This window comes from Seriola dumerili, unplaced genomic scaffold (assembly GCF_002260705.1).
Source record: "Seriola dumerili isolate Sdu_G_001 unplaced genomic scaffold, Sdu_1.0 BDQW01000321.1, whole genome shotgun sequence".
Taxonomy (NCBI): Eukaryota; Metazoa; Chordata; class Actinopteri; order Carangiformes; family Carangidae; genus Seriola; species Seriola dumerili.
The window spans coordinates 211,924-233,965 of NW_019174576.1; the positions used below are offsets into that span (position 1 = coordinate 211,924).

Sequence of the window (22,042 nt, forward strand, 5' to 3'; positions counted from 1 at the left end):
AACAATCAGCAGCAGCAGCAGCAGCGGCACAGACTTGCACAGCAGTTGTATGTAGATCAGACTGAAGACTGGGAGTTAGTCCGCTGAGCCGTGGAAGAACTGAAGCCCTGCCGCAAAGAATGCTCTCCTATAACCCCCCCCCCCCTCCATCCCTCTCCCTCTCCCTCAATATGCTCTCGGGGAATAAGACTGTAGCTCTTTTTGTGTCTCAACAAATTTGATAACAGAAAGGGAGTCCTGATGGGAGCTTCTCGTTTGAACCTTGACCCCACCCTTTCTTTCTCCATACCCTTCTCCTCAGAGAGCCACTTGTGCGCTTCACAATAGCCTGAGTCAGAATAAGCAGCACATTTTAGCGGCGGGGAGAAGAATGGCATGCCTCAGTCGCAATGAGTCGTCGGGTATGACTCCATGGAAACCGAGCCTAGTGGTGCACCCACTGCCTTTAACCGTGAACAACCCCCTCCACCCCCCCCACCACGCCGCTGATAGATAGAAGATGGACTGTGTTGTCAATTGAGAAGTTTATGACTTAAGTCTCAGAGATGATCTTTTGTAGATGGTCTGTCGAGTTGTAAAGAGGGCCCCATGCACTATAGGAGAGCGAGTTAAAAACAAGAGAGGGGAGAGAGGGAGGGAGAGAGGGGAGGGGGGGGCGCCTGGAGGAAACAGAGGCCCTTGTTGGTCTCTTGCCTCCTGGGGGCATCCTGAATTGGAATGCCCAAAATAATCAGTCGCATAGCCATCAGACAGATGTGGAGGAGACCCGCTGGCTGAGGGGAGGGGGGGGGATAATATTTCTTTCATGCAGGGATTTCACAGCTGTGTGTCAGATACATGGAGCTTTCTCTTCTCTCTATCATCGATATGCAAATGGTATTCTGTGGGATTGAATGAAGCCACTATCTGCGCGGGACTGTGGAGAGGCTTCGACACCACTACCCTGTTAATCTACTGCCAGCGGCTCAGCCCCCCCCCCCCCCCAACCCTGACTTTTGTTCGGCTGCTCAAGCTCTGTCTGTTGTGCGTCTCATAACCCTGAAGCGAAAACATTGCCTTGTGCGAGTGCTTGCCATCATAAATATATCATTCTTCTTTCTGCTGCGAAGGTTCAATCAAAAGCACCGAGCGTCTCTGCCAGCTGCTGAAACGCTGATGGAAAATAAGATGCTCACAACATTCGAGGGCAGCTCATCTCACCAACTGGGAGAATCTTTTATTTGAAAATTGTTTTCTCAACAATAAATGTCTCATTGAATATTTTCATATGCAAATGCAAAAACATTTGAAGCACTTAGGATTAAGGCTTATTTTAAAGGCACCCTGAGGAGTTTTCCCACCACTATTCGCACTGTGGAGAAAATGTTTTAACTGGCGAGTCCAACTTTTGTTCGTGTCGTGAACGTGCAGCAGGATTAAACAAACCGCAAAACCACACGAGGCCACACGATTCACAACCTGCCCCTCGGGTTTCACACTCTTTGCGTTATGGACACGTGGCAGACTGCCAGCAAGCAAACACGAGTGTAAACACTACAGGATTCAACAACAACAAAAATTGCATTTCAACTGTTGAACTGTGAGAATTGAAACCAAGCGACACACAGTCCATTTTCAGTGGGAATATAAACATAACTTTTTAAAGGCAGGCACATTAATTTGGAGAGGAAATAATTTGTAAACAAAAATTTACAAATGTATAAAGTGGTTTGTGAATAAATTATGTTTATTCTTTTTACCCAAAAAACAAATACCTCCAAATTAGAAAGATGTAAAACTTTGCTTCGTGTGCAGATAAATACCTAAAACATAGGAAATTGTGAGTGTTCAGATTTAGATAACAAACTTTACAATTTCTATATGAATGAGTTGAAAAAGAAACAGACATTGGAGTTTTCGACCTGCACCTAAATGCAACACGGCAACATTTCAACGCCATATTTTATTAAATTACCGGAATTTAAAGTTGGAAAAATACACAGAGAATACAATTAGTTTTTTACATTTATTCAACTCATTTTTATATATAATATTTTTATATTTGTTTCTGGACAGGAGATAGAAGACGCATTTAATTGTTTTCTAATTCATCCGTCTTCGACAACACCTCTTCCCTTCAGATTACGTTACTTGTACACATGCTACAGAAATATTAGTTTTAAATAAAAATGTGTTTCTTTCACATAATAAATCAACGTCTTTTCCTCCTCACACAGCACAAATAAAGCTGATTGCACTATTTGCGCTCTGCCTCTTTACGTATGAACCAAATATGGAGTGTGGCGGTTTAACACCTGCAGTTACGGGGGTTTGGCGTCACACTCATTGGCTCAAATATTGAAGCGCTGGTTCCTGGTTTGCCCCGCCGTCCTCTCTCTGAGGTACATGTTGACGTAGGAGGTTATAAGATCGTCCATCTTGTAACCCTTTTAAAAAAGAAGACGCAGACGTAAAGAGAAACGGAAATGAAACGGACAAAACTTTAACTTATAAGAGAGTTGGCCTCATGTCTAATGACAGATCTTACCAGCGAGGTCTCGCACAGGAACTTGCTTCCCTTGACCAAACTGCCGATAGTCATGTGGAAGTAGGTGCTTCCACTGCACCAGTTAGCGATGCGGTTGAATGGGTGATTTGCCAAAACATCCTTTACAAGAGAAAAGAAAGTTAACGTGTGTGTGTGGGGGGGGGTAAGAACAGGATGTTGACTCTTAAGGATTATTTTTGATAGATTTTTCTTTAACCTTGGTTTTAGGGTGGATGATTGTGAGTCCTTGCTTGCTGATGGCAATTCGCACGATATCTGGGAAATTTGGTTCTGATGTTTGCTGAGAAGAGAGTTGAGAAAGACAAATGAGAAAAAACAGTTTTGCAGTTAGCGCAGCGCGGTGACGGAGCCCGTGACAGACCGCTGAAGCATCACATTAATAAACCACCCATCCAGCCAATCGACCGAGTGGACGGCAGATAACAAGATAAAGCGCCATGTGTGCCGCTTTCACTGACGCCCTTACCTTCACCTCGAAGAACGCACAGCCGAAGGTCGGCCAGCGACACACCGCCTTCAGAAATGCCACCTTGGCTTCGTCGACAGTCATCCCGGCTTGTTTGTTATAATAACCAGAGATGCTCTGAAAATTAAAAGAAGGAAAATATCACAGAACGATGCAACGCTCCGGTTTTATAAAAAAAAAAAAGGGGGGTTTTGCACTGCGTTTTATGAGGTTAATGATTTTCTAACACCCCCACAGCCTTCAGGCAAAAAGAGCTCGAGCTGAGACAGAGATCACAGCAGCGGCATAATGGTGAGATTGTTCGTATGACGGTTTAAAAGACAAGTCCGGTGATATTCTCTATTTCTCTTATCGTTAACAATTCTGTGAAAACATCAAAACCTCAGCCTCTCTCCTCAAAGGGCCTGCACTCATCAGTAATAATAACTTTATTTATGTAGTGCTTTACAAGAAAAAGTTAAACTAGATTAAAGAGCGAGCATCAAAAAAAAAAAAGAAAGTGTAGGACAAAGAAAATGGCCAGAACTAATGGACGTGGGGCTGAGAGCCACGGACAAGACGAGGGCGTCTCAAACTACTGCACTGTCGACCCTCAGCTCTCCACAGGATCTGCTGACTACAAGACTCTGAGATTTAGAGCCGGTAACCAGCAGATCAGGGAGTAAAGAGATGAAATCCATGAAGAGAAAAGCCCGTCATACCTTCTTCCACTCATTCTCAGACGTGGCCTTCAGTTGGTCGGCCGGCACAAGCTCCCTCAGCATCTTGGGAATCATGACCAGCTGGGTCTTGTCATTGCTGACCTTTATCCTGAAGAGCAACGCCGCAATGTTGACCATCTCGTCTCTGGTGCTGACATGGTAGCCTCTCAGGTATTTAGGCAGCTCCTGGAAGAGAGAAGGGATGTTTTCTTACTCGGGCGAGCCACCCAGATAAAAGTCCCGCCGAAATATAAGGAGGAGTAGAATTTGTTTTCTTAGACTTCCTTCAGGCACACTAGCTCTTAAGAGATAGCGAACATTTTTTAAACAACAACAACAACAACGCAAGAGACCAAACCACAATCGAGCCTGTTCCCAACTCCAGCCGGTGGTCGGTGAAGCTGCTGACTCAGGTGATGGGAGCCGAGGGAGAGGCAGGTGCAGCAGGTCCCAGTGTGGGAAGAGCAATATGTCACCACCACCACAAGTGTATTTCAGATCAGATGTTTCGTGTTTAAAGTTTAAAGTTTCCTACTTGTTCATTCGTTCAAGTTGTTGATTAGGAGGAAAAATATAATAATAGTTTACAGTCTGTTTTATAGGCCATGGCTGGGTGGTTCTGATGCTATCTGCTCCACATGTCAGGGGCCACATTATGTTCATGGAGAGATTTGTCTTTCACATCATGTGGAAAAAACTGATCAGCCTGGAAAATGTGATGGTGCCTGAGCTACAAACATTCAAATGAATGTACCTGAGGGAAATGGAAGATAAGATCGGCCTCTGTGTCTCTGCCAGGGATCACATTGAACCACAACTTCCTCATGAAGAACACAAGGTAGGATATGTTGACTGGCCCACCTGCACAACACACACACACACACACACACACACACACACACACAAAGGTTTTTCACAGGTAAATACAGAGAACAATCAAGTGTCTGACTGTCTCTTTAATCACGTGATGTTTTGTTTTACCGTCTTTAATCCTCTTGGATTTCTTGGACCAGTCAGTGATTTGTCTCAGACTGTCAAAGAAGTAATCTGCGTCATTCAAACTGAGGACCTGAAAGAAACAGCAAATACAGAGGTTGAGCTGGACAGTCGCATGAGAGAGAGAGAGAGAGTGTGAGGTTGAGAAAAAGTGACGCGGACCTTGTCGTGTGTTTTGACAAAAATATTGAAGCCGTCTGCCGAGGCCAGGCCGAGCTTGTTGCTGATGTTCTGAATGAGATCCCTGATCCTGGTGCTGGTGGAAACCTCGAATATCTGCGATGAGACCAAAGGGATGAGAGTCAAGTGAAGATGTCACGTGTAAAATTTAAAAAAATATAATAGCCTCTTAAAATGTTGTATTTCTACATTCCTATGTGCAGGCTCGTACCTCCCCTGTGTCGTTGGGGAAGTGGATTTTGTGGAAGATCTGGATGCTGTTCTGCTGGATGGCGTCTACCTCCACCTGGTGTGGCGGCAGCTTCCTGGGCTCCATCCTGCACAATGACAGACATTGTGTGACTCACGCAGTATTGCTTCACTTTATCATTTTGACAGTTAGTCGCAGGTCCCGCTGCAGAGCAGGTGCTTCATCACAGAATGAAACACCGCGGATCAGACATAAGCCGTCATAACGTCGGTTGTACTGAATGTAAATCGTATGTATTTATAGAGGGAGGCCATGCAAATGCAGATGTTAAGTGCGGTCAACTCACTGTGAAGGTGATGCAACACATTTGTATGGAACTCTGTTGACGGTGTGAGAACTGCTGCTTTAAACTGCTCAACTCGCCCTCACAGAACATAGATCAAGTCCAAACACTGCAGCTCAGGTCTAATGGTTCAGCCTTTATGAAGCATAAGAAGAACATGAGGCACAACGGCCTGACATTTCCTTTTCTCACCACACCAGTCATGGTGTCATGTCGTGTCGTGGTGGCTGCTAACGCTGCTCGTAGTGTTGCAACTGCCTTGTGCATTTTGTACAGCTGCTCTATAAATTATGTTGCTGCTGTTTGCACACACCCACTAATTGTTATTATGAAATAAGGGAGGAGCAGAAGCTTTCACCACACACTTTTCATCTCTCACACACACTTCTTCTTGAAACACATGGAAACACAGCTCTGCGTTTCCCCCCGCGGTGGCGATGGTGTTGATCTAACCTCAGAGAGCTCTGCAGCCGCCGCAGGCAATCGTGGGCCAAGGGCTCTCTGCGGCGAGACTCCAGAAAGCGCTGAGCGTGTCTCAGAAGAGACTGGCTGGGGGGAAACAGGCCGCAGCAGAGCCACAGCAGCTGCCAGCCCTGCTCCATGCTGAACCTGGAGGACGGACAAAGACACCGATAAGCTTGTGATGAAACGGGAGCCCTGGTTTGTGTTTTGATCCACTCTCTTGCACCGAAACATGGGAGGGTGGTTCCATTTCACTTCCACTTTTGGAAAGAAAGTGTCAGATTTGTCTTCTTTTTTTTGTTTGTTTTAACAGTTTGCACTTCCTACTGTCTAAATAAAGAGTTCTAGCTGCTTAAATTCACAGATCCTGTTTAGATTTAGTTTGGTAAAGTTGACAATGACATAAAACAGAGAGAAGCTGGAAACACAGAACATTTTAAAGTAAAAAAAAAAAGACCAAAACTCTCAATTTGAATTGAAAATCAAAACTGTTTTTTTGTCAATAAACTGATTGTTGCATCACTTTATAATCTGCAGTAACAGAATGGGACTAAACCCCACGGCCGCTGCCTCATTATCATACGGACATGCCATAAATACAAATGTTACTGAAGCTGAGTGAAAGCAGTTTTTGAATGTACAGTAAATTCACACATTTTCTATTGTACAAATCTTCAGTCTTGAGTCCATAAAGATCTATAAAGCCGAGAGCCTGACACGGTGACACGTACCGGTTGTTGTTGCTGCTCATCTGCTTTATTATCTGACAATAAATCTCGTCCCTGAGCGCCTCATTCTGCGTGGCGGGGCCGAAGATCTGGTCGGTGAGCTCCAGGGGACTCTGCATCTGCTTGGTGGGGTAATCTCCCATATATTTCAGGATGGGTACACAGCAGTCAAGGAGGAACAAACGAACATCCTGGTCTCATAAAGTTTGGAAATAAGAAAAGCCATGGCTGCTGCTTGCTACACTACGGGAGCAGAGGAAGTTTAGTTTGGTTAGCTTGGTGGGTTACGCTGTAAGCTTCCAGAGCTAGCTTAGCATACTGCAGGGGGCTGTGTCGAGGGTATGAGTGCAGGCAAACAGGGCGGTGGTTTCTAGGATACTGGACGCGCGCAGTGAAGCCTTCTCTGTGCTGCAGGCCACCTGATGATCCTGCACACACTCGTCAGATAGAAACCATTTGTTTTTGTTTTGGAAAGACAGGTCATGTCACTGATACCAGAGGGGTTGTAATAAAAACAGGTGACAGCTGCACAGCTGAGCAGGTCATGGCATTCAAGTGTAGATTCTTTGTAAGGCCTGATTAAGCAGCTGAGTATCTGCTCTTTGCTTGAGTCACCTGTCAGGCGGCTCAGTAGATTTATAACATCACAGCCTGATACTCACTGCAGCGTAAAAACATCATTTAATGTTGTTGAAGGTCCCATATTTTACAAGTGTTGATCTATAAAAAGATATATTTGTGGTTTTAAGAACCAAAAACCATCTCAGTGTAGTTTTACATCTCCTCTCTCTGGAGCTCTAGTATCAACAGGTCGGTGAGCCAATCAGAAGAGAGGAGGCTCTGAGCCTCTCTTCTGATTGGCTGACTGTTTCCTTGAATGATAGAATAAGAATACAGCAGATTTCAGGTAAAAACCAAATCCTGCAAGGTCTGGATGGTGGGTTCAGCTGGGCGGGGCTTGGTGACTGCTTTGTTGTGACATCACAAAGTTACAGGAAGTCCTGACGGCTGGTTTTAAGGCTCAGTTTCTGAATACAGGCTGTGTGCATTTCTCTGTGGACTGAGGCTTTGATACTTTCACAGTATTAATATAGAAGCTAGACCTGATCTATAATCACACTACACACGGAAATCTCACTTTATATAATATGTGACCTTTAAATTAGGAAGGGACGCTCATCCACATTCTGTCACGTGTTTGTTGATATTTACTGCAGCTGGTGGAAAACTAAACCCTGTAAATAGATAAATAGATAAATCAATGGTTTTAACTGCACTGATCGGTATAATTCAGGTATATATAGGATATCAGTGAAAGCCAGACATGCTTTGTGGCTCAGCTCGGGGTTGCCCACCAGTTTCTTGAGGAGGGGCTGTCTGATTGGCTCTCTGGAGTTTGCCCACAGCCTCTCAGGAGCAGCATTCCTGGAAATCACCTGACGGTTAACGTCCTTAGTGGGCTGCCTGCAGGATGAAGGACACAAGATGCAGATGCTTGAAGTCAGCGTTGTTGTTCAGTTCATTTTCCTGCAGACATGTAGTAACTCAGAGCGTTTTCCAGATACCTGAAGTACTCCAGGGAGAATTCCTTCAACGTGGCAGGAGCCTGTCTCTCCACAGTCCCCGTTTCTTTCTGGTTTGCCTGTATGATGGTCTTCCTCTGGTTAGGAGGCAGGCTGAGGAGGCTCTGAAAATAAAAGAGAGCATGTAATACTCCACAGAACCAGGACACAGTCGCTCACACGAGAAAAGACGTCGTCACTGGCGCCTCCGTACCATGACCTCGTAGGTGGGTTTGCTGAGCGTTGGTAGGATCAAGATGGCGTCAGTGGGGATGGCTCCTGTTTGTTTTGCGCCCCCAATCTGGCCCTTTATCCAGCCACCCTGCTGAGAAAACTCATCGTCTTTGATGATTAGAATGAGCTCTCCTTTCTTGAAGCTGAGGAACGTGGGATCATCTGCAGGGGAACAGAGGAAATCGGCCAGTTAGCAAATCAGCAAAAGTTATCAGCGAGAAGGGATAACGCAAGAAACACTCTGTGACCTTGTCTGTCGACCTCCTTCAGGGCCACGGCATACTCGGATCGCTCCGTCAGTCCACTGAGGAACATGGTGACCAGCTCGGCCATGTCGTCAGCTGCAGATCCGCTCAGAGTGAAGTCTCCTTTCAGCGTCAGCAGACACACCGCCTGCGCCGACGCTTTTCCCTCCCTGGGCGGGCGTCGCAGCCGAGTCAGAAACACAGTATTAAATCATGTAACTGATGATATGTACTAGGGCTGAACAAGTAATCGAGATATTATCCAAATCACAATATGGCTCAACTGCGATATCCAAATTGCAGGAGCTGCAAGTTTTTGACAAAAGGTGAAATGTGGTGCTACAGAGCCGCCCGGCTGAACTTTAAAGAACTGTGGACTGCGCCAAAGTTTGAGCAGCCTGCAGTTTGTAAAACTCAGAGCTTCATTAGGTCTTACCCGACTGGTTAGGACCTGCAATAATTATCATTATCACTATGACACTCAGCAGCCACGTGCTCCTCTTAGCGACCGAGTGAGGATCTGAACATGAAGCTGACTGATAATCAAAGATATCAGAGTGAGTCCAGCTTGAATTTCCCACTGTGTGAAATGTCATCAAGAAATGGGAAAACCACACGTCTGCTGGACAGAAAGGCAAAACAACCCCCCCGTGTGACTGCAAAGAAGCAGCGGGAAGCTTGCCAAACGTTTAGCATGGAGGTGGAAATATTCCGCTTTTGGGGGGGGTTGTGTAGCAACCGAAGGACACAGGAAACCCTGTACAGACGGAGGGAAGAATGGGTTCCACTAAATATCAGGATTTTCTGAATGCATCAAGAAACACAAGCTGAAGATTTAGGAAAGGCCCTCACTGTCCCCATGTTTCCAACATCTTCATCATCACCTAAAAATATCTCTGAATCTCAGAACTTGTACCGAAACTTCCTGAGAAGCTGCGAGGGGAAAGGCTCATCTTTAATGTCTGCGTGCTGCATTTACTTCATTTCCCTTTTAAAAAGCAACGAATTGTATTATTTGCATTTGCATACAGCTGTATAAGGTGCTTCCTTCTCCGACGCTGCACCTGGACCAATAATTAACTGCCTCTACCTCACGGTGTTGACTCCTGTCACTTCGGGGAAGGAGAGCTCCAGCAGCCTCTTCTCTCTTTCATCCAGGAAGGTGATACCAGTCCAGTTTATGGCCACAATGAACTTGCTCTTTGGCAGCGGAGGACCTGGATACGTCCATCGGAAAAAAACAAGCCAGATAAATCATGAGTCACGGGAGATATGATTAGTATATTCCTGTCCAGCGATAATGTGTACCGTAGTAGAGGCTGTATCATCACTTTAGGGCTGCAGCTAAACATCATCTTCACCATCAGTTCATCAGTTGTTCTGTTGATTAATTGATTAGTCTATAAAACGAATCAGGAAATAGTGACATGTGTTCGTTACAAGCTGCCGGAGACCAAAGAGACGTCTCTAACCAACGATCCAAAACTCAAACATGCACAATTCACAAGAGAAGAAGTTTCTAATTTTTATTACAAACTTATTATTGATACAAAATTGTTGATTCGTTTTTGTACCATTTCAAAATAAAGCATCAAGACGTATTAGTTGTTCAACAGGAGACTCCTGTAATAACTTTTTTAATTAAATTTGAGCTGTGAGGAGAAGTCCTCAGAGCTCGTTACTGGACACCTCAGATGTATGTATGTATGAATGTATGTATGTATGTATGTATTTTTGCAAACAGAGAAGGAGGGGATGTTGTTCCTAACCCACTTCTTCCCTGCTAATCAGCTGCTTTGCTGGAGTCTTAACCCCAGCGGTACGGCGTCTCTATAAATAGCCTCGTATATTCCAGTCTGACATAGATACAAAAAGCAGCAACAGCTAATTGCTCAAAGGAGGTTCGCTGCCGATCATTAAAAAATGTTTGTCTCCACATCGCTGAGGAAAGTGTAGAAATGTCTGTGTTGTCCACAGTTTATGTTCTCAATCGACATTAAATCAATTCAGTTCTATTTAGTAACTTATCTCTGTCACCCAACGGTGTCATTTACTGTCACTATAACCATTCTGCATGAATGTAAATGAATGCACTTGCAGTGATTTGTCAAGCTGTAGATAGAGACACACACGAGGACAGTAGAGCGACGCTAACAGACGTCTACCTGACAGCTTGACCACTTCAAAGAACCTGGAGAAGAACATGGGCCACTTCTTCCGGGCGTAGTCGACCGCCTCCGCCTTCACTGAATCCGTCTTCTGCCCTGAACTCAGATATGAACCCTTTAAGAACGACAGACTGGAATCAGAATCTACTGAAGCACTCGTTGGAGACAGACTGTGATGGGTTAAAACTCTCTACGCGACGGGACCGACCTCAGCGTGAGCAGTGCTGATCATTTGCACCCACTTGGCCTCCGACTTGGCCTCCAGCAGAGAGCTGTTGATGCAATCCTGAACGGCTTGCTTCACGTTTTCTGGGCTGCTGTCCGAGCCGTGCTGGACGTACAGATGTTTTGCAGCGAGCTGAACAAGATCCTCCTCCTGTGTGAAGTGAAATGTGGGAAGATTTATTGAAGTGCATGACTGGAAGTTTGGAGGATTCTTGTCGAAGATAAACCTCGATGTAAACCCCGCACCTTTTCACTCTGGTACTCTCCAAACTTCAGGCCGTGGACGATCTGCCTGTAGATGAGGTCGGTGCTGATCTTGTCCTCGTCACAGTCGTGCCAGGGGGTGAACACCTCCTTGCGGAAGAAGAGACGCCAGGGAGCGTGCTGCTCCTGCCCCCCCCTCCTCTTCACTTCCTGCTCACACTGGGAGATTGCATCCATCACGTGCTCCCGGCCGCCGCCCAGAGCCCACACCTTCAGGACACGTCAACAGTTGTTATAACAAAAACATCAAGGAAAAAAAATGTTAACTTGCTTTAAAAGTTTTCTGAAACATTTCATATTTATATTTTCACAATATACAGGATGTTTAAATGTGGGGCCTTTTGTAGCTACTCGGACAGTGTGGCGGACACGCGCCTGTTCTCTTTAGGAAGTGCGACACGTCATCACAGTGTTGGCTGTGACTGCGTACCTTCTCATACAGAGCCACGTAGAGGGAAAAGCCGAAGGTGTCCTTGAGTCGGACTTTGCTGGAGATGACTTGGCAGATCTCTTTGGAGGTCGATGCGGAGTCAACCGGCAGGTTTATCGAACGCCCATCCAGCAGTATCACGGACACAATCATGGGCTTTTTCGTCTTGGTTGCCTGCCAGAGGACAGAGAAATGACCTTGTTCACTAACTGGAAACGAAACCTTCTATGAATTAAAGTGTGAACGGTCGATTCACCCAAATTATATTTAAATTACATTTTCTCAGTTGCCTCTGGAGGCGTCTAGAGGTGCATACAGTTTAGGTTTAATTAGTCCTGGTTTATAAATAAACTGTTCACTGTGAGGTTTTTCCTTAAAGCAAATTTGACCTCCACCGGCATCAGACATGTCAGATATAAAATAACAGACAAATAAAACTGTTTCTCTGCCTGGTGAGAAAATATATGCTTTTCTTTTATTTGGGTGAAATGACCCTTTGAATATTTGCAAGAACGCCGCATGTCGGTCTCAGTACCTGCAGCTCCAGCCAGGTCGGAGGCTCCCCTCTCACTCCATTCATCACTGTGCGCCGCAGCCTTTCAGCGCAGTAGGAGGCGTAGCCCGCCGGAGCGGAGCGGATGAAACTCTGCAGATACTGCCGAGACGAGAGATAAAAGGCAACGAGCCAAACGTCACAGAGAGCGAGCACCAGCATGAGAGTGAAGTAGCCAATACAACTGTGGTATTTACCCTTATGAAGCGCTCGCTCGGGGGGAAAACGCCCAGGCAGAGGGACAACAGGATCCAACCACGGAAGTAGCTGTTGCGATTGTTGTTATCCTGAAGCTGTTTGCAGATCTGACTGTAAATCTCGTCCCTGGACGGACAAAGAGACAGATATCATGTATCATGAGAGAGTTTGGAATAAGATACTGAGAAGTAAATGGTTTTAAATGTGCAGCTTCTTGAACCTGAGGTCGTGTCTGACAATAGCATATCCCACAATGATGTGGAGTTTTTCCAGAGAGGTTAGCGGCCGGTCCAGAGTGGGTCCTTCTTCAACCATCGGGTCGCTGTCCTCCTTCACAGGCGGCAGGGCGGGAGGCTTGGACACTTCAGTCTGGTCCTCTGACTGGAAGGAGAAAATAACTTCAGTAAGTTAAAACCAGGAAACAGCAACACTAAGTTCAGTTATTTATTATTATTTTTTAGGCTTCCAGCTCACCTCCTCCATGATGATGGAGGGTTTCCTGTAACTGGGAGTAGATCTCGGGAGAGCGTTTTCTTGAACGGTGGATGCTTTTCTGTTTCTGGACAGCAGGTCAGTGAAAGTGGATCCCTTCCTCGCTCGTGCACTTCCCTCTGGTACAGTGTACACCTTCGGGTTTTGAGCGGTCTCGCCGGGCGCGGCGGAGGCCTTCCTGTTCCTCGTCAGCAGGTCTGTGAAAATGGAGCTCTTTCTGTTCTGTGTCGGCTCCTCCGGGACTGTGGAAGGCTTTGCGTCCTTTTTATTCCTCAGCACTCTCTACGACAGACAGAAATGACATTTTTACAATTAATATCATTTTACAAACTGAGGAAATATTCAAAATGTATCATGTCTTCGGCTTTGTAAGGATGTTTACCTGGTCCAGGCCCACCATGTGGCTGAGACGCCTGTCCTTTCTGGAGAGCAGGTCCTGCGGCAGAATGCGCTCCTGTGTGGAGGTTCCCTGGACCTTCACCTGCTTCTTCGGCTCAGGAAGGTCTCCCATGAACCTGAGAATGATCCACCACACTGTGAGCGAAGCCTGGAGAAAACACAGCAACGGAAATGCTGTTAATGAAATAACAAAGACTGAAAAACAACTGGAATGATGAAACTCAAATGGTCTCAAAAGGAAAAGCACCAGAACGTCTCCCTCGTCCTCGTGGTAGAGTAAAGGCTGCCGGAGCCTTTGGCGGATGTGGGTGTGAGTGGCTGCACCCTGGAAGTACATGGAGGCGAACTTGGAGAAGGAGTACTCATCCAGGTCGTCGTAGTCTTCTTCGGGAAGATCTTCCTCCATGGGGACGTCGTCGATGTCTATCTCCTCGGTTATCATCTTTTTCCCTTCCAAGTTCTGAAAGCAGACACAGACACACGGTGACCGACCGTCTGACGAGTAAAAAAAACTAAATGTCTCTGTGTAAAACCTTTGGTTCCCCAACCTCAAATCCCACAGGCGCTTGCCCCTCCTGCCCTCCGATGATAGTGGGCAGGAAGCCAAAGATGCTGTCCACCATCTCCTGGTCCGTGACGGATTCTGACTGAGCTTTGGTCTCCATCTCTTTCTTCTGCCGCAGCACTTCCTCCAAGCGTTTCTGCCTCTCCAAGATGGCCTGCTGCTCCGCCTCTTTCTCTTTAGCAGAGAGGTACATCTGAAAGAAGAGGTGTTTTGTAATGTAGGAGAAGTACAGAAGATAAAAACCAGGAGGGACTTCATAATTCACAATATTTAACTCACATCTCTTTTCATTTTTTTGAGAGCTTTCCTTGCCAGCGCTCCTCTGGTGTGCGCCTGCAGGAGGATCACAGCATCTCTCTTGCGCTTCCACTCCTTCCTGACCAGGTATCCTCTGGCTCGGGTCTGCAGCACGAGGGCCGCCTCCCGCTTCTTCTTGTACAGGAAGTGGAGCTGGCGAGAGCGAACCTGCGCCTGCAGCCTGGCAAAGCCCAGCTGAACCTAAATACACAACATAACTGATGGGTTTTTTTTTTTTTTTTTTTTTGCAAGCCGGGTCTGAATTTACACTTGGATGAACGCTGATATATTAAACAGCGACTCACCACTTTGTACAGTTTTCTGCCCTTGTGTCCTCTCCAGTATTTCTGAATGACGAGAGCGCCGGCCTTTTTCCTCAGGAACTCTCTCCTGTGAAAGACATAAAACGTACAGACGTGTAAACTGCAGATCACAACAACAACAACAAACACATTTTACACATTTTCTTTTTTCTTTTTTCTTTTTTTTTCCCGTACCTGTATTTGTGGCCTCTCAGGACTTTCTGGATCAAAAGTGCTTTCATGTTGAGTTCTTTCATTCGCTCCAGTTCAAGCATTGTGTCATGGATGTCCTGAGAGAAAAAACCAGCAGCGAGTATTATTTTATTATTTTGTTGGACAAAAAATACAAACACCTATCAAAGCACTTGATTTGAGCAACTTGAATATTGTTTTTTTTGGAATATTGTTACGTTTCTGTGCCATAATATTTTTATATATATTTTTTAACACCATGAAATGTAGAATTTTACATTCAATATACTGTATAACTCAGCATGTACAGGAAATTGCTGAATTGACACAAATCCAACAAAAAAACCCAGAGAAATTGAAAACAAGAATGCTCCTCCTGGTTTAACTAATGCTAAATTATACAAAATGGAGTAAATTAACTTCATTATATGATGATTGTAACAAGTGTTTAGAGGAAATAAGTTTGACTTTTCTATCTAAAAAAATATTTAAAAATCAAGGAAATCCATACAGTATAAATTGAGATGGATGGTTTATAAGTAGATACAATAAGTAATTCAGTTACTTTTTAAATTTAAATTATTTTTGGCTGTTTTATTATTCCATACATCACCATCACTAACAACAGGGTTGTATATATATATATGTTAAAAAAAAAGAAAAAAAGCCGCACCTTCAGGAATATCTTGGTCTTGCCGGTCTTCCAGTCGCCCTCTCCAGCGAGCACGCTTTCACAAATGCTCTCGCAGCATTTCTCTTTACTTTCCTGTAAGAAAGAAACATTTTCACACATGGCCAAACGTCTCAGGTGCAGCTGCGTTGGAAAATGTCACTTCAGCATCACGATTTATTGATCATCCAAACGTTTCTGTCTCTCTCGACCCGCGTTACGAGTATCTCAAACAGATCTTACAACCATGGTCTTAAAAAAAGGTGTGAGGTGAAAATGATCATTAAATCCTCAGACTCACCGTTTTGGGATCACAGATGGACGTTTTCAGAAGGACGCGGTAGCGGTCTAGAAACTCGCTGAAGGTGTAGCGCACAGGATACCCGGCTTTCCGGATCCTGATGGTCTCCATCATCCCCGAGTAGCGGAGCTGACGGATGCACAGCTCTCTGTCGAACAGCTGAGACACAGAAGAGAGGAATCTGATTTACTCACACTGAGTTGTCTCATTAAAGACGTGAACCGGTTTGTGGACACAGCTTCTCTCTCCTCACCATGGGCTTCTTGAAGTCGTTGGGTTTAATGCAGCGGATGAAATAGGGCTGGCACACCGTCAGCGTTTTCATCAGGGAATCCAGAGACTGGCGGAACTGGCCCGTCAGAGTCGCCACATGCTTCTTGCTGTCAGATGCTTGCTGTCAGACACAAGTGATTCCATACATTAATGGTATTTTTATACTTTCCAGCTGATTACAGCTGCGTCTGGCGCTGAAGCTAAAGGCCGCACTGACCCGGACGCTGCTCTTGGGCGTGATGATGACCATCTTCGGGTTGGCGCTGCTCTTGATCGTGCCGGACTGCAGCTCCTTGTGAAACACCTGTTTGAGGAGTTTGTTGGTCGAGGTTTCCACCAGCTGGATCAGGTCTGAGCTGAGGGAGTCACGGTTTTTCTCGAGGAAACCTCAAAACAAAGACGGACGCAGATTAGAACATCACACAGGATGAGCAGAAACGAGTTGCTGCTTTTAAAAGCTTCAGAATTACCTTTTGAATCATAGTAGACGACTCCAGCAAAATGCTTGATCCCAAACTGTGTCTCATAGTTGTTCTTGGGGGGGATGTAGATTTCCCCTTTTCCATGGACCTGATTCATTTTTTGGAGCATGGTGGTGTCTGTGCCCTGAAGATGAACAAGAAAGGGTTAAAACCTGCTTCGCTTTGTCACAACACAATGTTGAAAGGCGCAGAGAGGACGGAGACCTTGGGGAAGTTGCTCTCCTCGTCAATAAGAGCCAGCATGTTCATGGGTTTGTTGGCCAGTACGTCCAGGGTGCCTTGGTTGTCTTTGTAATCAATGTGCTTCCAAACAATGTTTTCACGGGCGTATTCATCCTGCTCCAGCTTGAAAACATGCCTGACGAAAAACTGCTGCAGCTGCTCGTTGGCGTAGTTGATGCAAAGCTGCTCAAAGCTGCAGCAGTTCAACAAATCCACCAGCATCGAAAAGAAGAAAGGAAGATGGATCAAGTCTCAACTTATAAAAAAAATGTCTCCTGTGTCTAAAAAACAGCCACAACAAAGCTCTAATATCATGAGAAGTGTTGCGGTCACGAACCTGTTTTTGGTGAAGTTCTCAAAGCCAAAGATGTCTAACAGGCCTATTGACTGTCGGACCTCATCGGGAGTCTCCAGCGGCTTGTAAATGGCACTGTTGATTTTGTCCACGATCCAAATGAAGAGTTTTCCATAAATAGCCTGGATACATAATAAAGAGAACAGCATAATATTATATTATGATATTATATAATATATAATAATATTATATATACTATTATATTATTGTAATAATATTGACAAAAAAATACTATCCAAATATGTACAATGTACAATGCTCATAATTTTTCTAAATTCTGTATTGAAAAAGGTAGTATAATAATAATAAGTAATAATAACTAAATAATTCTGGTAATTGCTAAAATCTCTATTTGGTATTTATCATTTTGAGGCTGTTTTTGTTGTTATTTATTGTAACTTGATTTTGATTTTAAAACACCAACAAGAGATGCCCAGATTCTTGTTCTCGTTGTGTCGAATGTGACTTGGTTACTTTGACAAAGGCGTCCCTGCCATCCACGGCCTGGGCAGAGGTCAGAGGTTTGGTCACACTCTCCCTGGTGGTCATGAAGGAGCGCTGCGTCAGACTCTTCTCCACCGCTTTGGGATCCACCTGAGGAAAGAGACGTGGTCATCTCCGCTCTTTTTATTTACTTCCATAAAAAAAAAACACACACACAAAAAAAATACTCCAAATACCTCCAACAGCTGGCAAGCCATGTTCAAATGGGTTGATGTGCGGATTTCACAGCCCTCCAGGTTATTTACTATGGTGGCTGAAATTATCCAAGAAAAATGTTCCTTATCTTAAAAGATGCAATTATTTTATTACATATGAGAGTGATATTATTATCTAGTATCTACACACATATCTCTTTGCAAAGTGTCCTTACCTTCAAAGTCCACGTTGCCCAGGTGAAGGATGGCGGCGAGCAGTTTGGAGATTTCCCAGGAGTCGTTCTCTGTGAACGTGAGGATCTTCAGAGCTGAACGGAAGTGGGCGTACTCCTTCACATCATCCCGTCCTTCGCAGCTGGTGCAGTTACCCTGGTGACAGCATCACACGGTTTGAAGCTAAATATCAGCTCTCATCTGGTTATCTGTGATTTTCTTTCTGTGCATTTCTCTTCAAAATCTCATCAACAAAGACAGACTTTTGTTTCAAATTTCAGTTTTCTAAATGATGTCGGTACCATGGTCAGATAGTTGTACTCAGCAGCGCTCCCAAGGGAAAGAATCTTCTTCTGCTCAGCTGACATGCCCATCAGCATGTAGTAAAAGATGTGGTAGTTTCTTTCCTCGGGTGCCTGCACATGAAAACACACGTTCTTTAATAAAAAGAAATGATTTGTATCACTCCACTGCTCCTGGAGACATTCAGCTGACTGATTTTCCCCACCTGATGACAAACTCTGGACTTCTCCAGCAGGTACTGCTCCACGCGGGCCCCGTCAATGGCCCCGCCTTTAGTGAAGTTGACGTCGATGTACTTCCCAAAACGGCTGGAGTTATCATTGCGGATGGTTTTGGCGTTACCAAAAGCTGAGAGGAAAATGTATGTTTGATGAAACAATGGAGGATTCAGCTGATCGTGAAGACTGCCTCGTAACTTTATGTTGGTGTCGTGTTCATACCCTCCAGGATCGGGTTCGCTTCAAGAATCTGCTGCTCGATCCAGGAGTGCTGTCCGCTCACAGCAGCCAGGAACTGCAACATCAACTTGGTGCTCTCAGTTTTCCCTGCTCCCGACTCTCCACTGATGGAGAAAATAAAGAATTATTTATCATTTCAATTCCTCCCTGCCCTGGAAAGATTTCTGACCTTCTAATTAACATCTGGTTCAAACCACCTGCAATCTGGTTTCAGATCTGAGCATACTACCATGTCAGCTGTCTCTTGTGGTGCATATGTTTTTAAAGCGCCTTACAGATGTAATGTTTTTGACAAAACTGCCCTTAGCTGGTTCATAAATTATTACACAACAAATCTCAATGTGTTGTGGCTGATGGTGTGCAACCTAAACTTTGCGGCATTCAGAAAGGGGTTCCACAAGGATCAACTTTAGGTCCTGTTCAATTCACAGTTTATCCTGTATATTAATAATGATCTATTCCATTTGTACGTAGATGACACTATTTTATATTTGACAAATACAGACACAAGTGTTTGTGCAACCTTCAGAAGTATTGAGATTGTGTGTACACGCCACACAATGCAGTCTGCTCTTAAATTTACCTTTGGCCAATCAGCTTCTAGTTTCATTTTGCACACATTGAGGAAAAAAAAATCTAAAATTTCAAGAATTAAGTCATAATATTACTAGAACAAATCATAATATTTCAATAAAAAAAAGTCATAATGTAACGGGAATAAAGTCATAATTTTGGGTTACGTGTTGTTTTAAAGGGGAAATATCAGAAGCTTTAAGATGAACAACGTTGAGCATCTTGTGAATTTCTACTTTAGCATAGGTTTCACAAATACTTCATCTTCTGGCTCATCATCATCATCATCACCATGACCATCACCATTTTTAAAGGAACGGTTTGAGACTTTGGGAACTATTTGCTTACTTGTTTAGCGTTAGATGAGAAGATGGTACCACTCTCATGTCTGTGTGATAAATGTAAGGCTGCGGGTAAAACATATTTACCATACAGACATAAATGTGATATCAGTCTCCTCTAACTCTCTGCCAAAAATCAAAATGTGGTAAGTTAGTTGCTACATTGCCCTTTATCATGTAACTGCTACTTGTCAATTTCTTATAAAAAAAATAATGTGACTTAATCATAGATCCTGTTTCTCAGCGAGTTCTCCCTGTATAAACAAAGGTTTCAGCCAGTCAATCAATTATTTGCCACAGTCCAAATAAAACTGAATCAGAGGCAGTCCCTGCACATCCCTGCACATCCCTGCGGCCTGTCAGCAGACGGAGTCCCACCTGATGACACAGCACTGGTTCTTTCGGTTGCGGCGCATGTTGAAAAAGCAGCTGTCTGCGATGGCGAAGACGTGTGGCGGCAGTTCGCCCAGCCGTCGATCTGTGTACATGTGCACATGGTCGGTGGTGTAGATGGGCAGCAGCTGGTAGGGGTTGACCGCAACCAGAATGGAGCCTGTGTACGTCTTCAGACAGAGAGGGTCATTAACTTTCACACAGTGGCACATTTAATAAGTCTGTGTGTGTGTGTTTACATGAGAATAGACAAGTTATTATGGTGTAAGCACAACATCAAACCAGTGACCCCCAATGACCCTTTGTTTAGTCATGGTATCAACGCACGAGATGCATGTTCTAAATATATTTCATTGGATTTAAACTGTGGTTGACAATATGATTTGCAAGTACAAGACAAAGGAATATCAGTCATAGTAAATTTTGGCTGCCGGCATTTCAGCAGTAGTATTTTTATATACAACAAAATGCCCTGATTCATAACTGAACACAGTGCTGAGCTTTGATGCAGTGACACACAAACACTGGGACGTTTTTCTTTCTTTCCGTCCAACAGAGGCTCATTCGTCTCTATGGAGACAAACGGCACTGTGATAAACTACAGGGCAAAGTCTAAGATAGAAAGCTATTTGCAGACGCAGAGGAGTAAGCGTTTCCACGGCAGGTTATAGGCATCATAAAAACCAGGTGGTTGAGAGTGAAAACCGGGGAACTGAAACCTACATAGATGATGCCTTCTTTGTGTCGCACCAGGAGGTTCCTGAGGAGACCCGCCTCGTTCAGATCCCCCAGCCTTATCATGTCATCCACGCCGTTCACAGAGGTGGGGTGCATGGCTCGGATGCTCCCCTCCGTCTTCTTGTTGATCTTGTGCTCCTGTGTGCATGTTATGAAAGAGTTGACATTACATTGGAGGGCAGACACTCATCTTCCAGGGACCTGACGGCAGCAACACTGTTAAATGGTGGTTTGCGTACCTTTCCTTCATCATCGATCAGCTGAAGCTGTCCCGTGTCCGTCAGCTTCACCTCCGCCCCGATCGGCACCCCAGCACCAGAGTCCACCCACACAAAATCTCCCTGGTTTTGGAAAACAGAAGTTGTAGTAAAAAAAAAATAAAAATAAAAATAACCAGGCCTAACGAATTTTAAAATTAAGATTACAAATTACAGAAATGCTCTTTCATACCTTACTCAAATGCAGCATGGTGAAAACATGGATCAAGTCTGTAAAGACAATGACAACATTAATATCCTAATTCAGATTCAGCCCAGTTCTAGTAATTACTATTAACATATACCTGCAAGAAAACCGACACACGTTTCATTCAGTTTATTCACTTCAGTTCAGTAGGTTTTTAATTGTGGGGCCTTCTACACATTATAGATAAAAACACTACCTCTTTAAGCATCTTTTATTCTGACGAGACACTTCCTGTAACGAGCTTCTCTTCAATCTCATTATAAAATTACAACTGAAAAGTAATAGTGAAAGAATATATATTAAGCTAACTGTGTGTGTGTGTGTGTGTCATGTCAGCTCAGCTCTTACCTGACAACACCTGTGTCTTTGGTGGAAGCCCCTGTCGCTGCTGCTGCTGCTGCTGCTGAGGGAACTTTTCCTTGAATAACTATGAAGCAGGAACAGGAGAGATTTCCCAGCAAACACCCCTTTATGGCCCTTTGACTTTGCTCCTGCAAAAATGTAGAGCCACCCAGTGTGTCAGGCACCAGGCTGAAGGTATGTGCTTAATATCATCACAGACAACAGCAATCTGAAGATAACTGCTGCCAATTAGCTGTTAAATCTCGTACAGAATATAGACACCATTTGAAAAGTTTAAAATTTGTAAAAGTTCTGTCACTTCAACACAAATCTGAATGAACGACACATGGACATGTTTAATAAATATTTTCCCTTTGCTCATTTTTCTTCTTTGAAATATATTGAATAAAGCTGAACAGCAGAGAGAAACATATTCTTTAGAAACAGACCCGCAGTGAGGCGGCGGTGTCAGAAACTGACGAAGAGGGAAAGCTGATCACCTAAATACCTGTAA

The 22,042-nt window shown here is 44.4% G+C and overlaps 1 protein-coding gene across 1 annotated transcript; it reads right to left on the bottom strand.

Moving 5' to 3' along the window:
- Positions 1 to 1,764: 1,764 nt before the first annotated feature.
- LOC111231917 (unconventional myosin-VIIa-like) lies at positions 1,765 to 21,189 on the bottom strand. Its single transcript, XM_022759190.1, has 47 exons — positions 21,172 to 21,189; positions 20,961 to 21,062; positions 20,707 to 20,859; positions 19,969 to 20,153; positions 18,659 to 18,780; positions 18,424 to 18,566; positions 18,218 to 18,331; positions 17,918 to 18,071; positions 17,724 to 17,800; positions 17,518 to 17,637; positions 17,026 to 17,165; positions 16,671 to 16,881; positions 16,455 to 16,590; positions 16,202 to 16,371; positions 15,965 to 16,105; positions 15,712 to 15,870; positions 15,414 to 15,506; positions 14,744 to 14,838; positions 14,552 to 14,636; positions 14,229 to 14,447; positions 13,933 to 14,142; positions 13,632 to 13,844; positions 13,426 to 13,532; positions 13,121 to 13,163; positions 12,714 to 12,847; positions 12,493 to 12,619; positions 12,278 to 12,397; positions 11,743 to 11,916; positions 11,295 to 11,522; positions 11,032 to 11,199; positions 10,821 to 10,938; positions 9,746 to 9,872; positions 8,659 to 8,825; positions 8,391 to 8,572; positions 8,180 to 8,301; positions 7,924 to 8,078; positions 6,618 to 6,771; positions 5,878 to 6,033; positions 5,103 to 5,208; positions 4,874 to 4,987; positions 4,697 to 4,784; positions 4,470 to 4,576; positions 3,716 to 3,901; positions 3,015 to 3,131; positions 2,745 to 2,828; positions 2,528 to 2,647; positions 1,765 to 2,426 (listed from the first exon to the last, which is right to left on the bottom strand). Exons 1-47 carry the CDS (start codon positions 21,187 to 21,189, stop codon positions 2,331 to 2,333), a joined length of 6,360 nt encoding a protein of 2,119 aa, XP_022614911.1. The 3' UTR covers positions 1,765 to 2,330.
- Between the last annotated feature and the right edge of the window lie 853 nt (positions 21,190 to 22,042).

Coding starts and splice junctions, on each gene's coding strand:
- LOC111231917 (XM_022759190.1), bottom strand. Junction 18,567..18,658: donor AGCGAACCCGATCCTGGAGG/GTATGAACACGA, acceptor TTTTCCTCTCAG/CTTTTGGTAACGCCAAAACC. Junction 3,132..3,715: donor CTGAGAATGAGTGGAAGAAG/GTATGACGGGCT, acceptor TTTAATTTTCAG/AGCATCTCTGGTTATTATAA.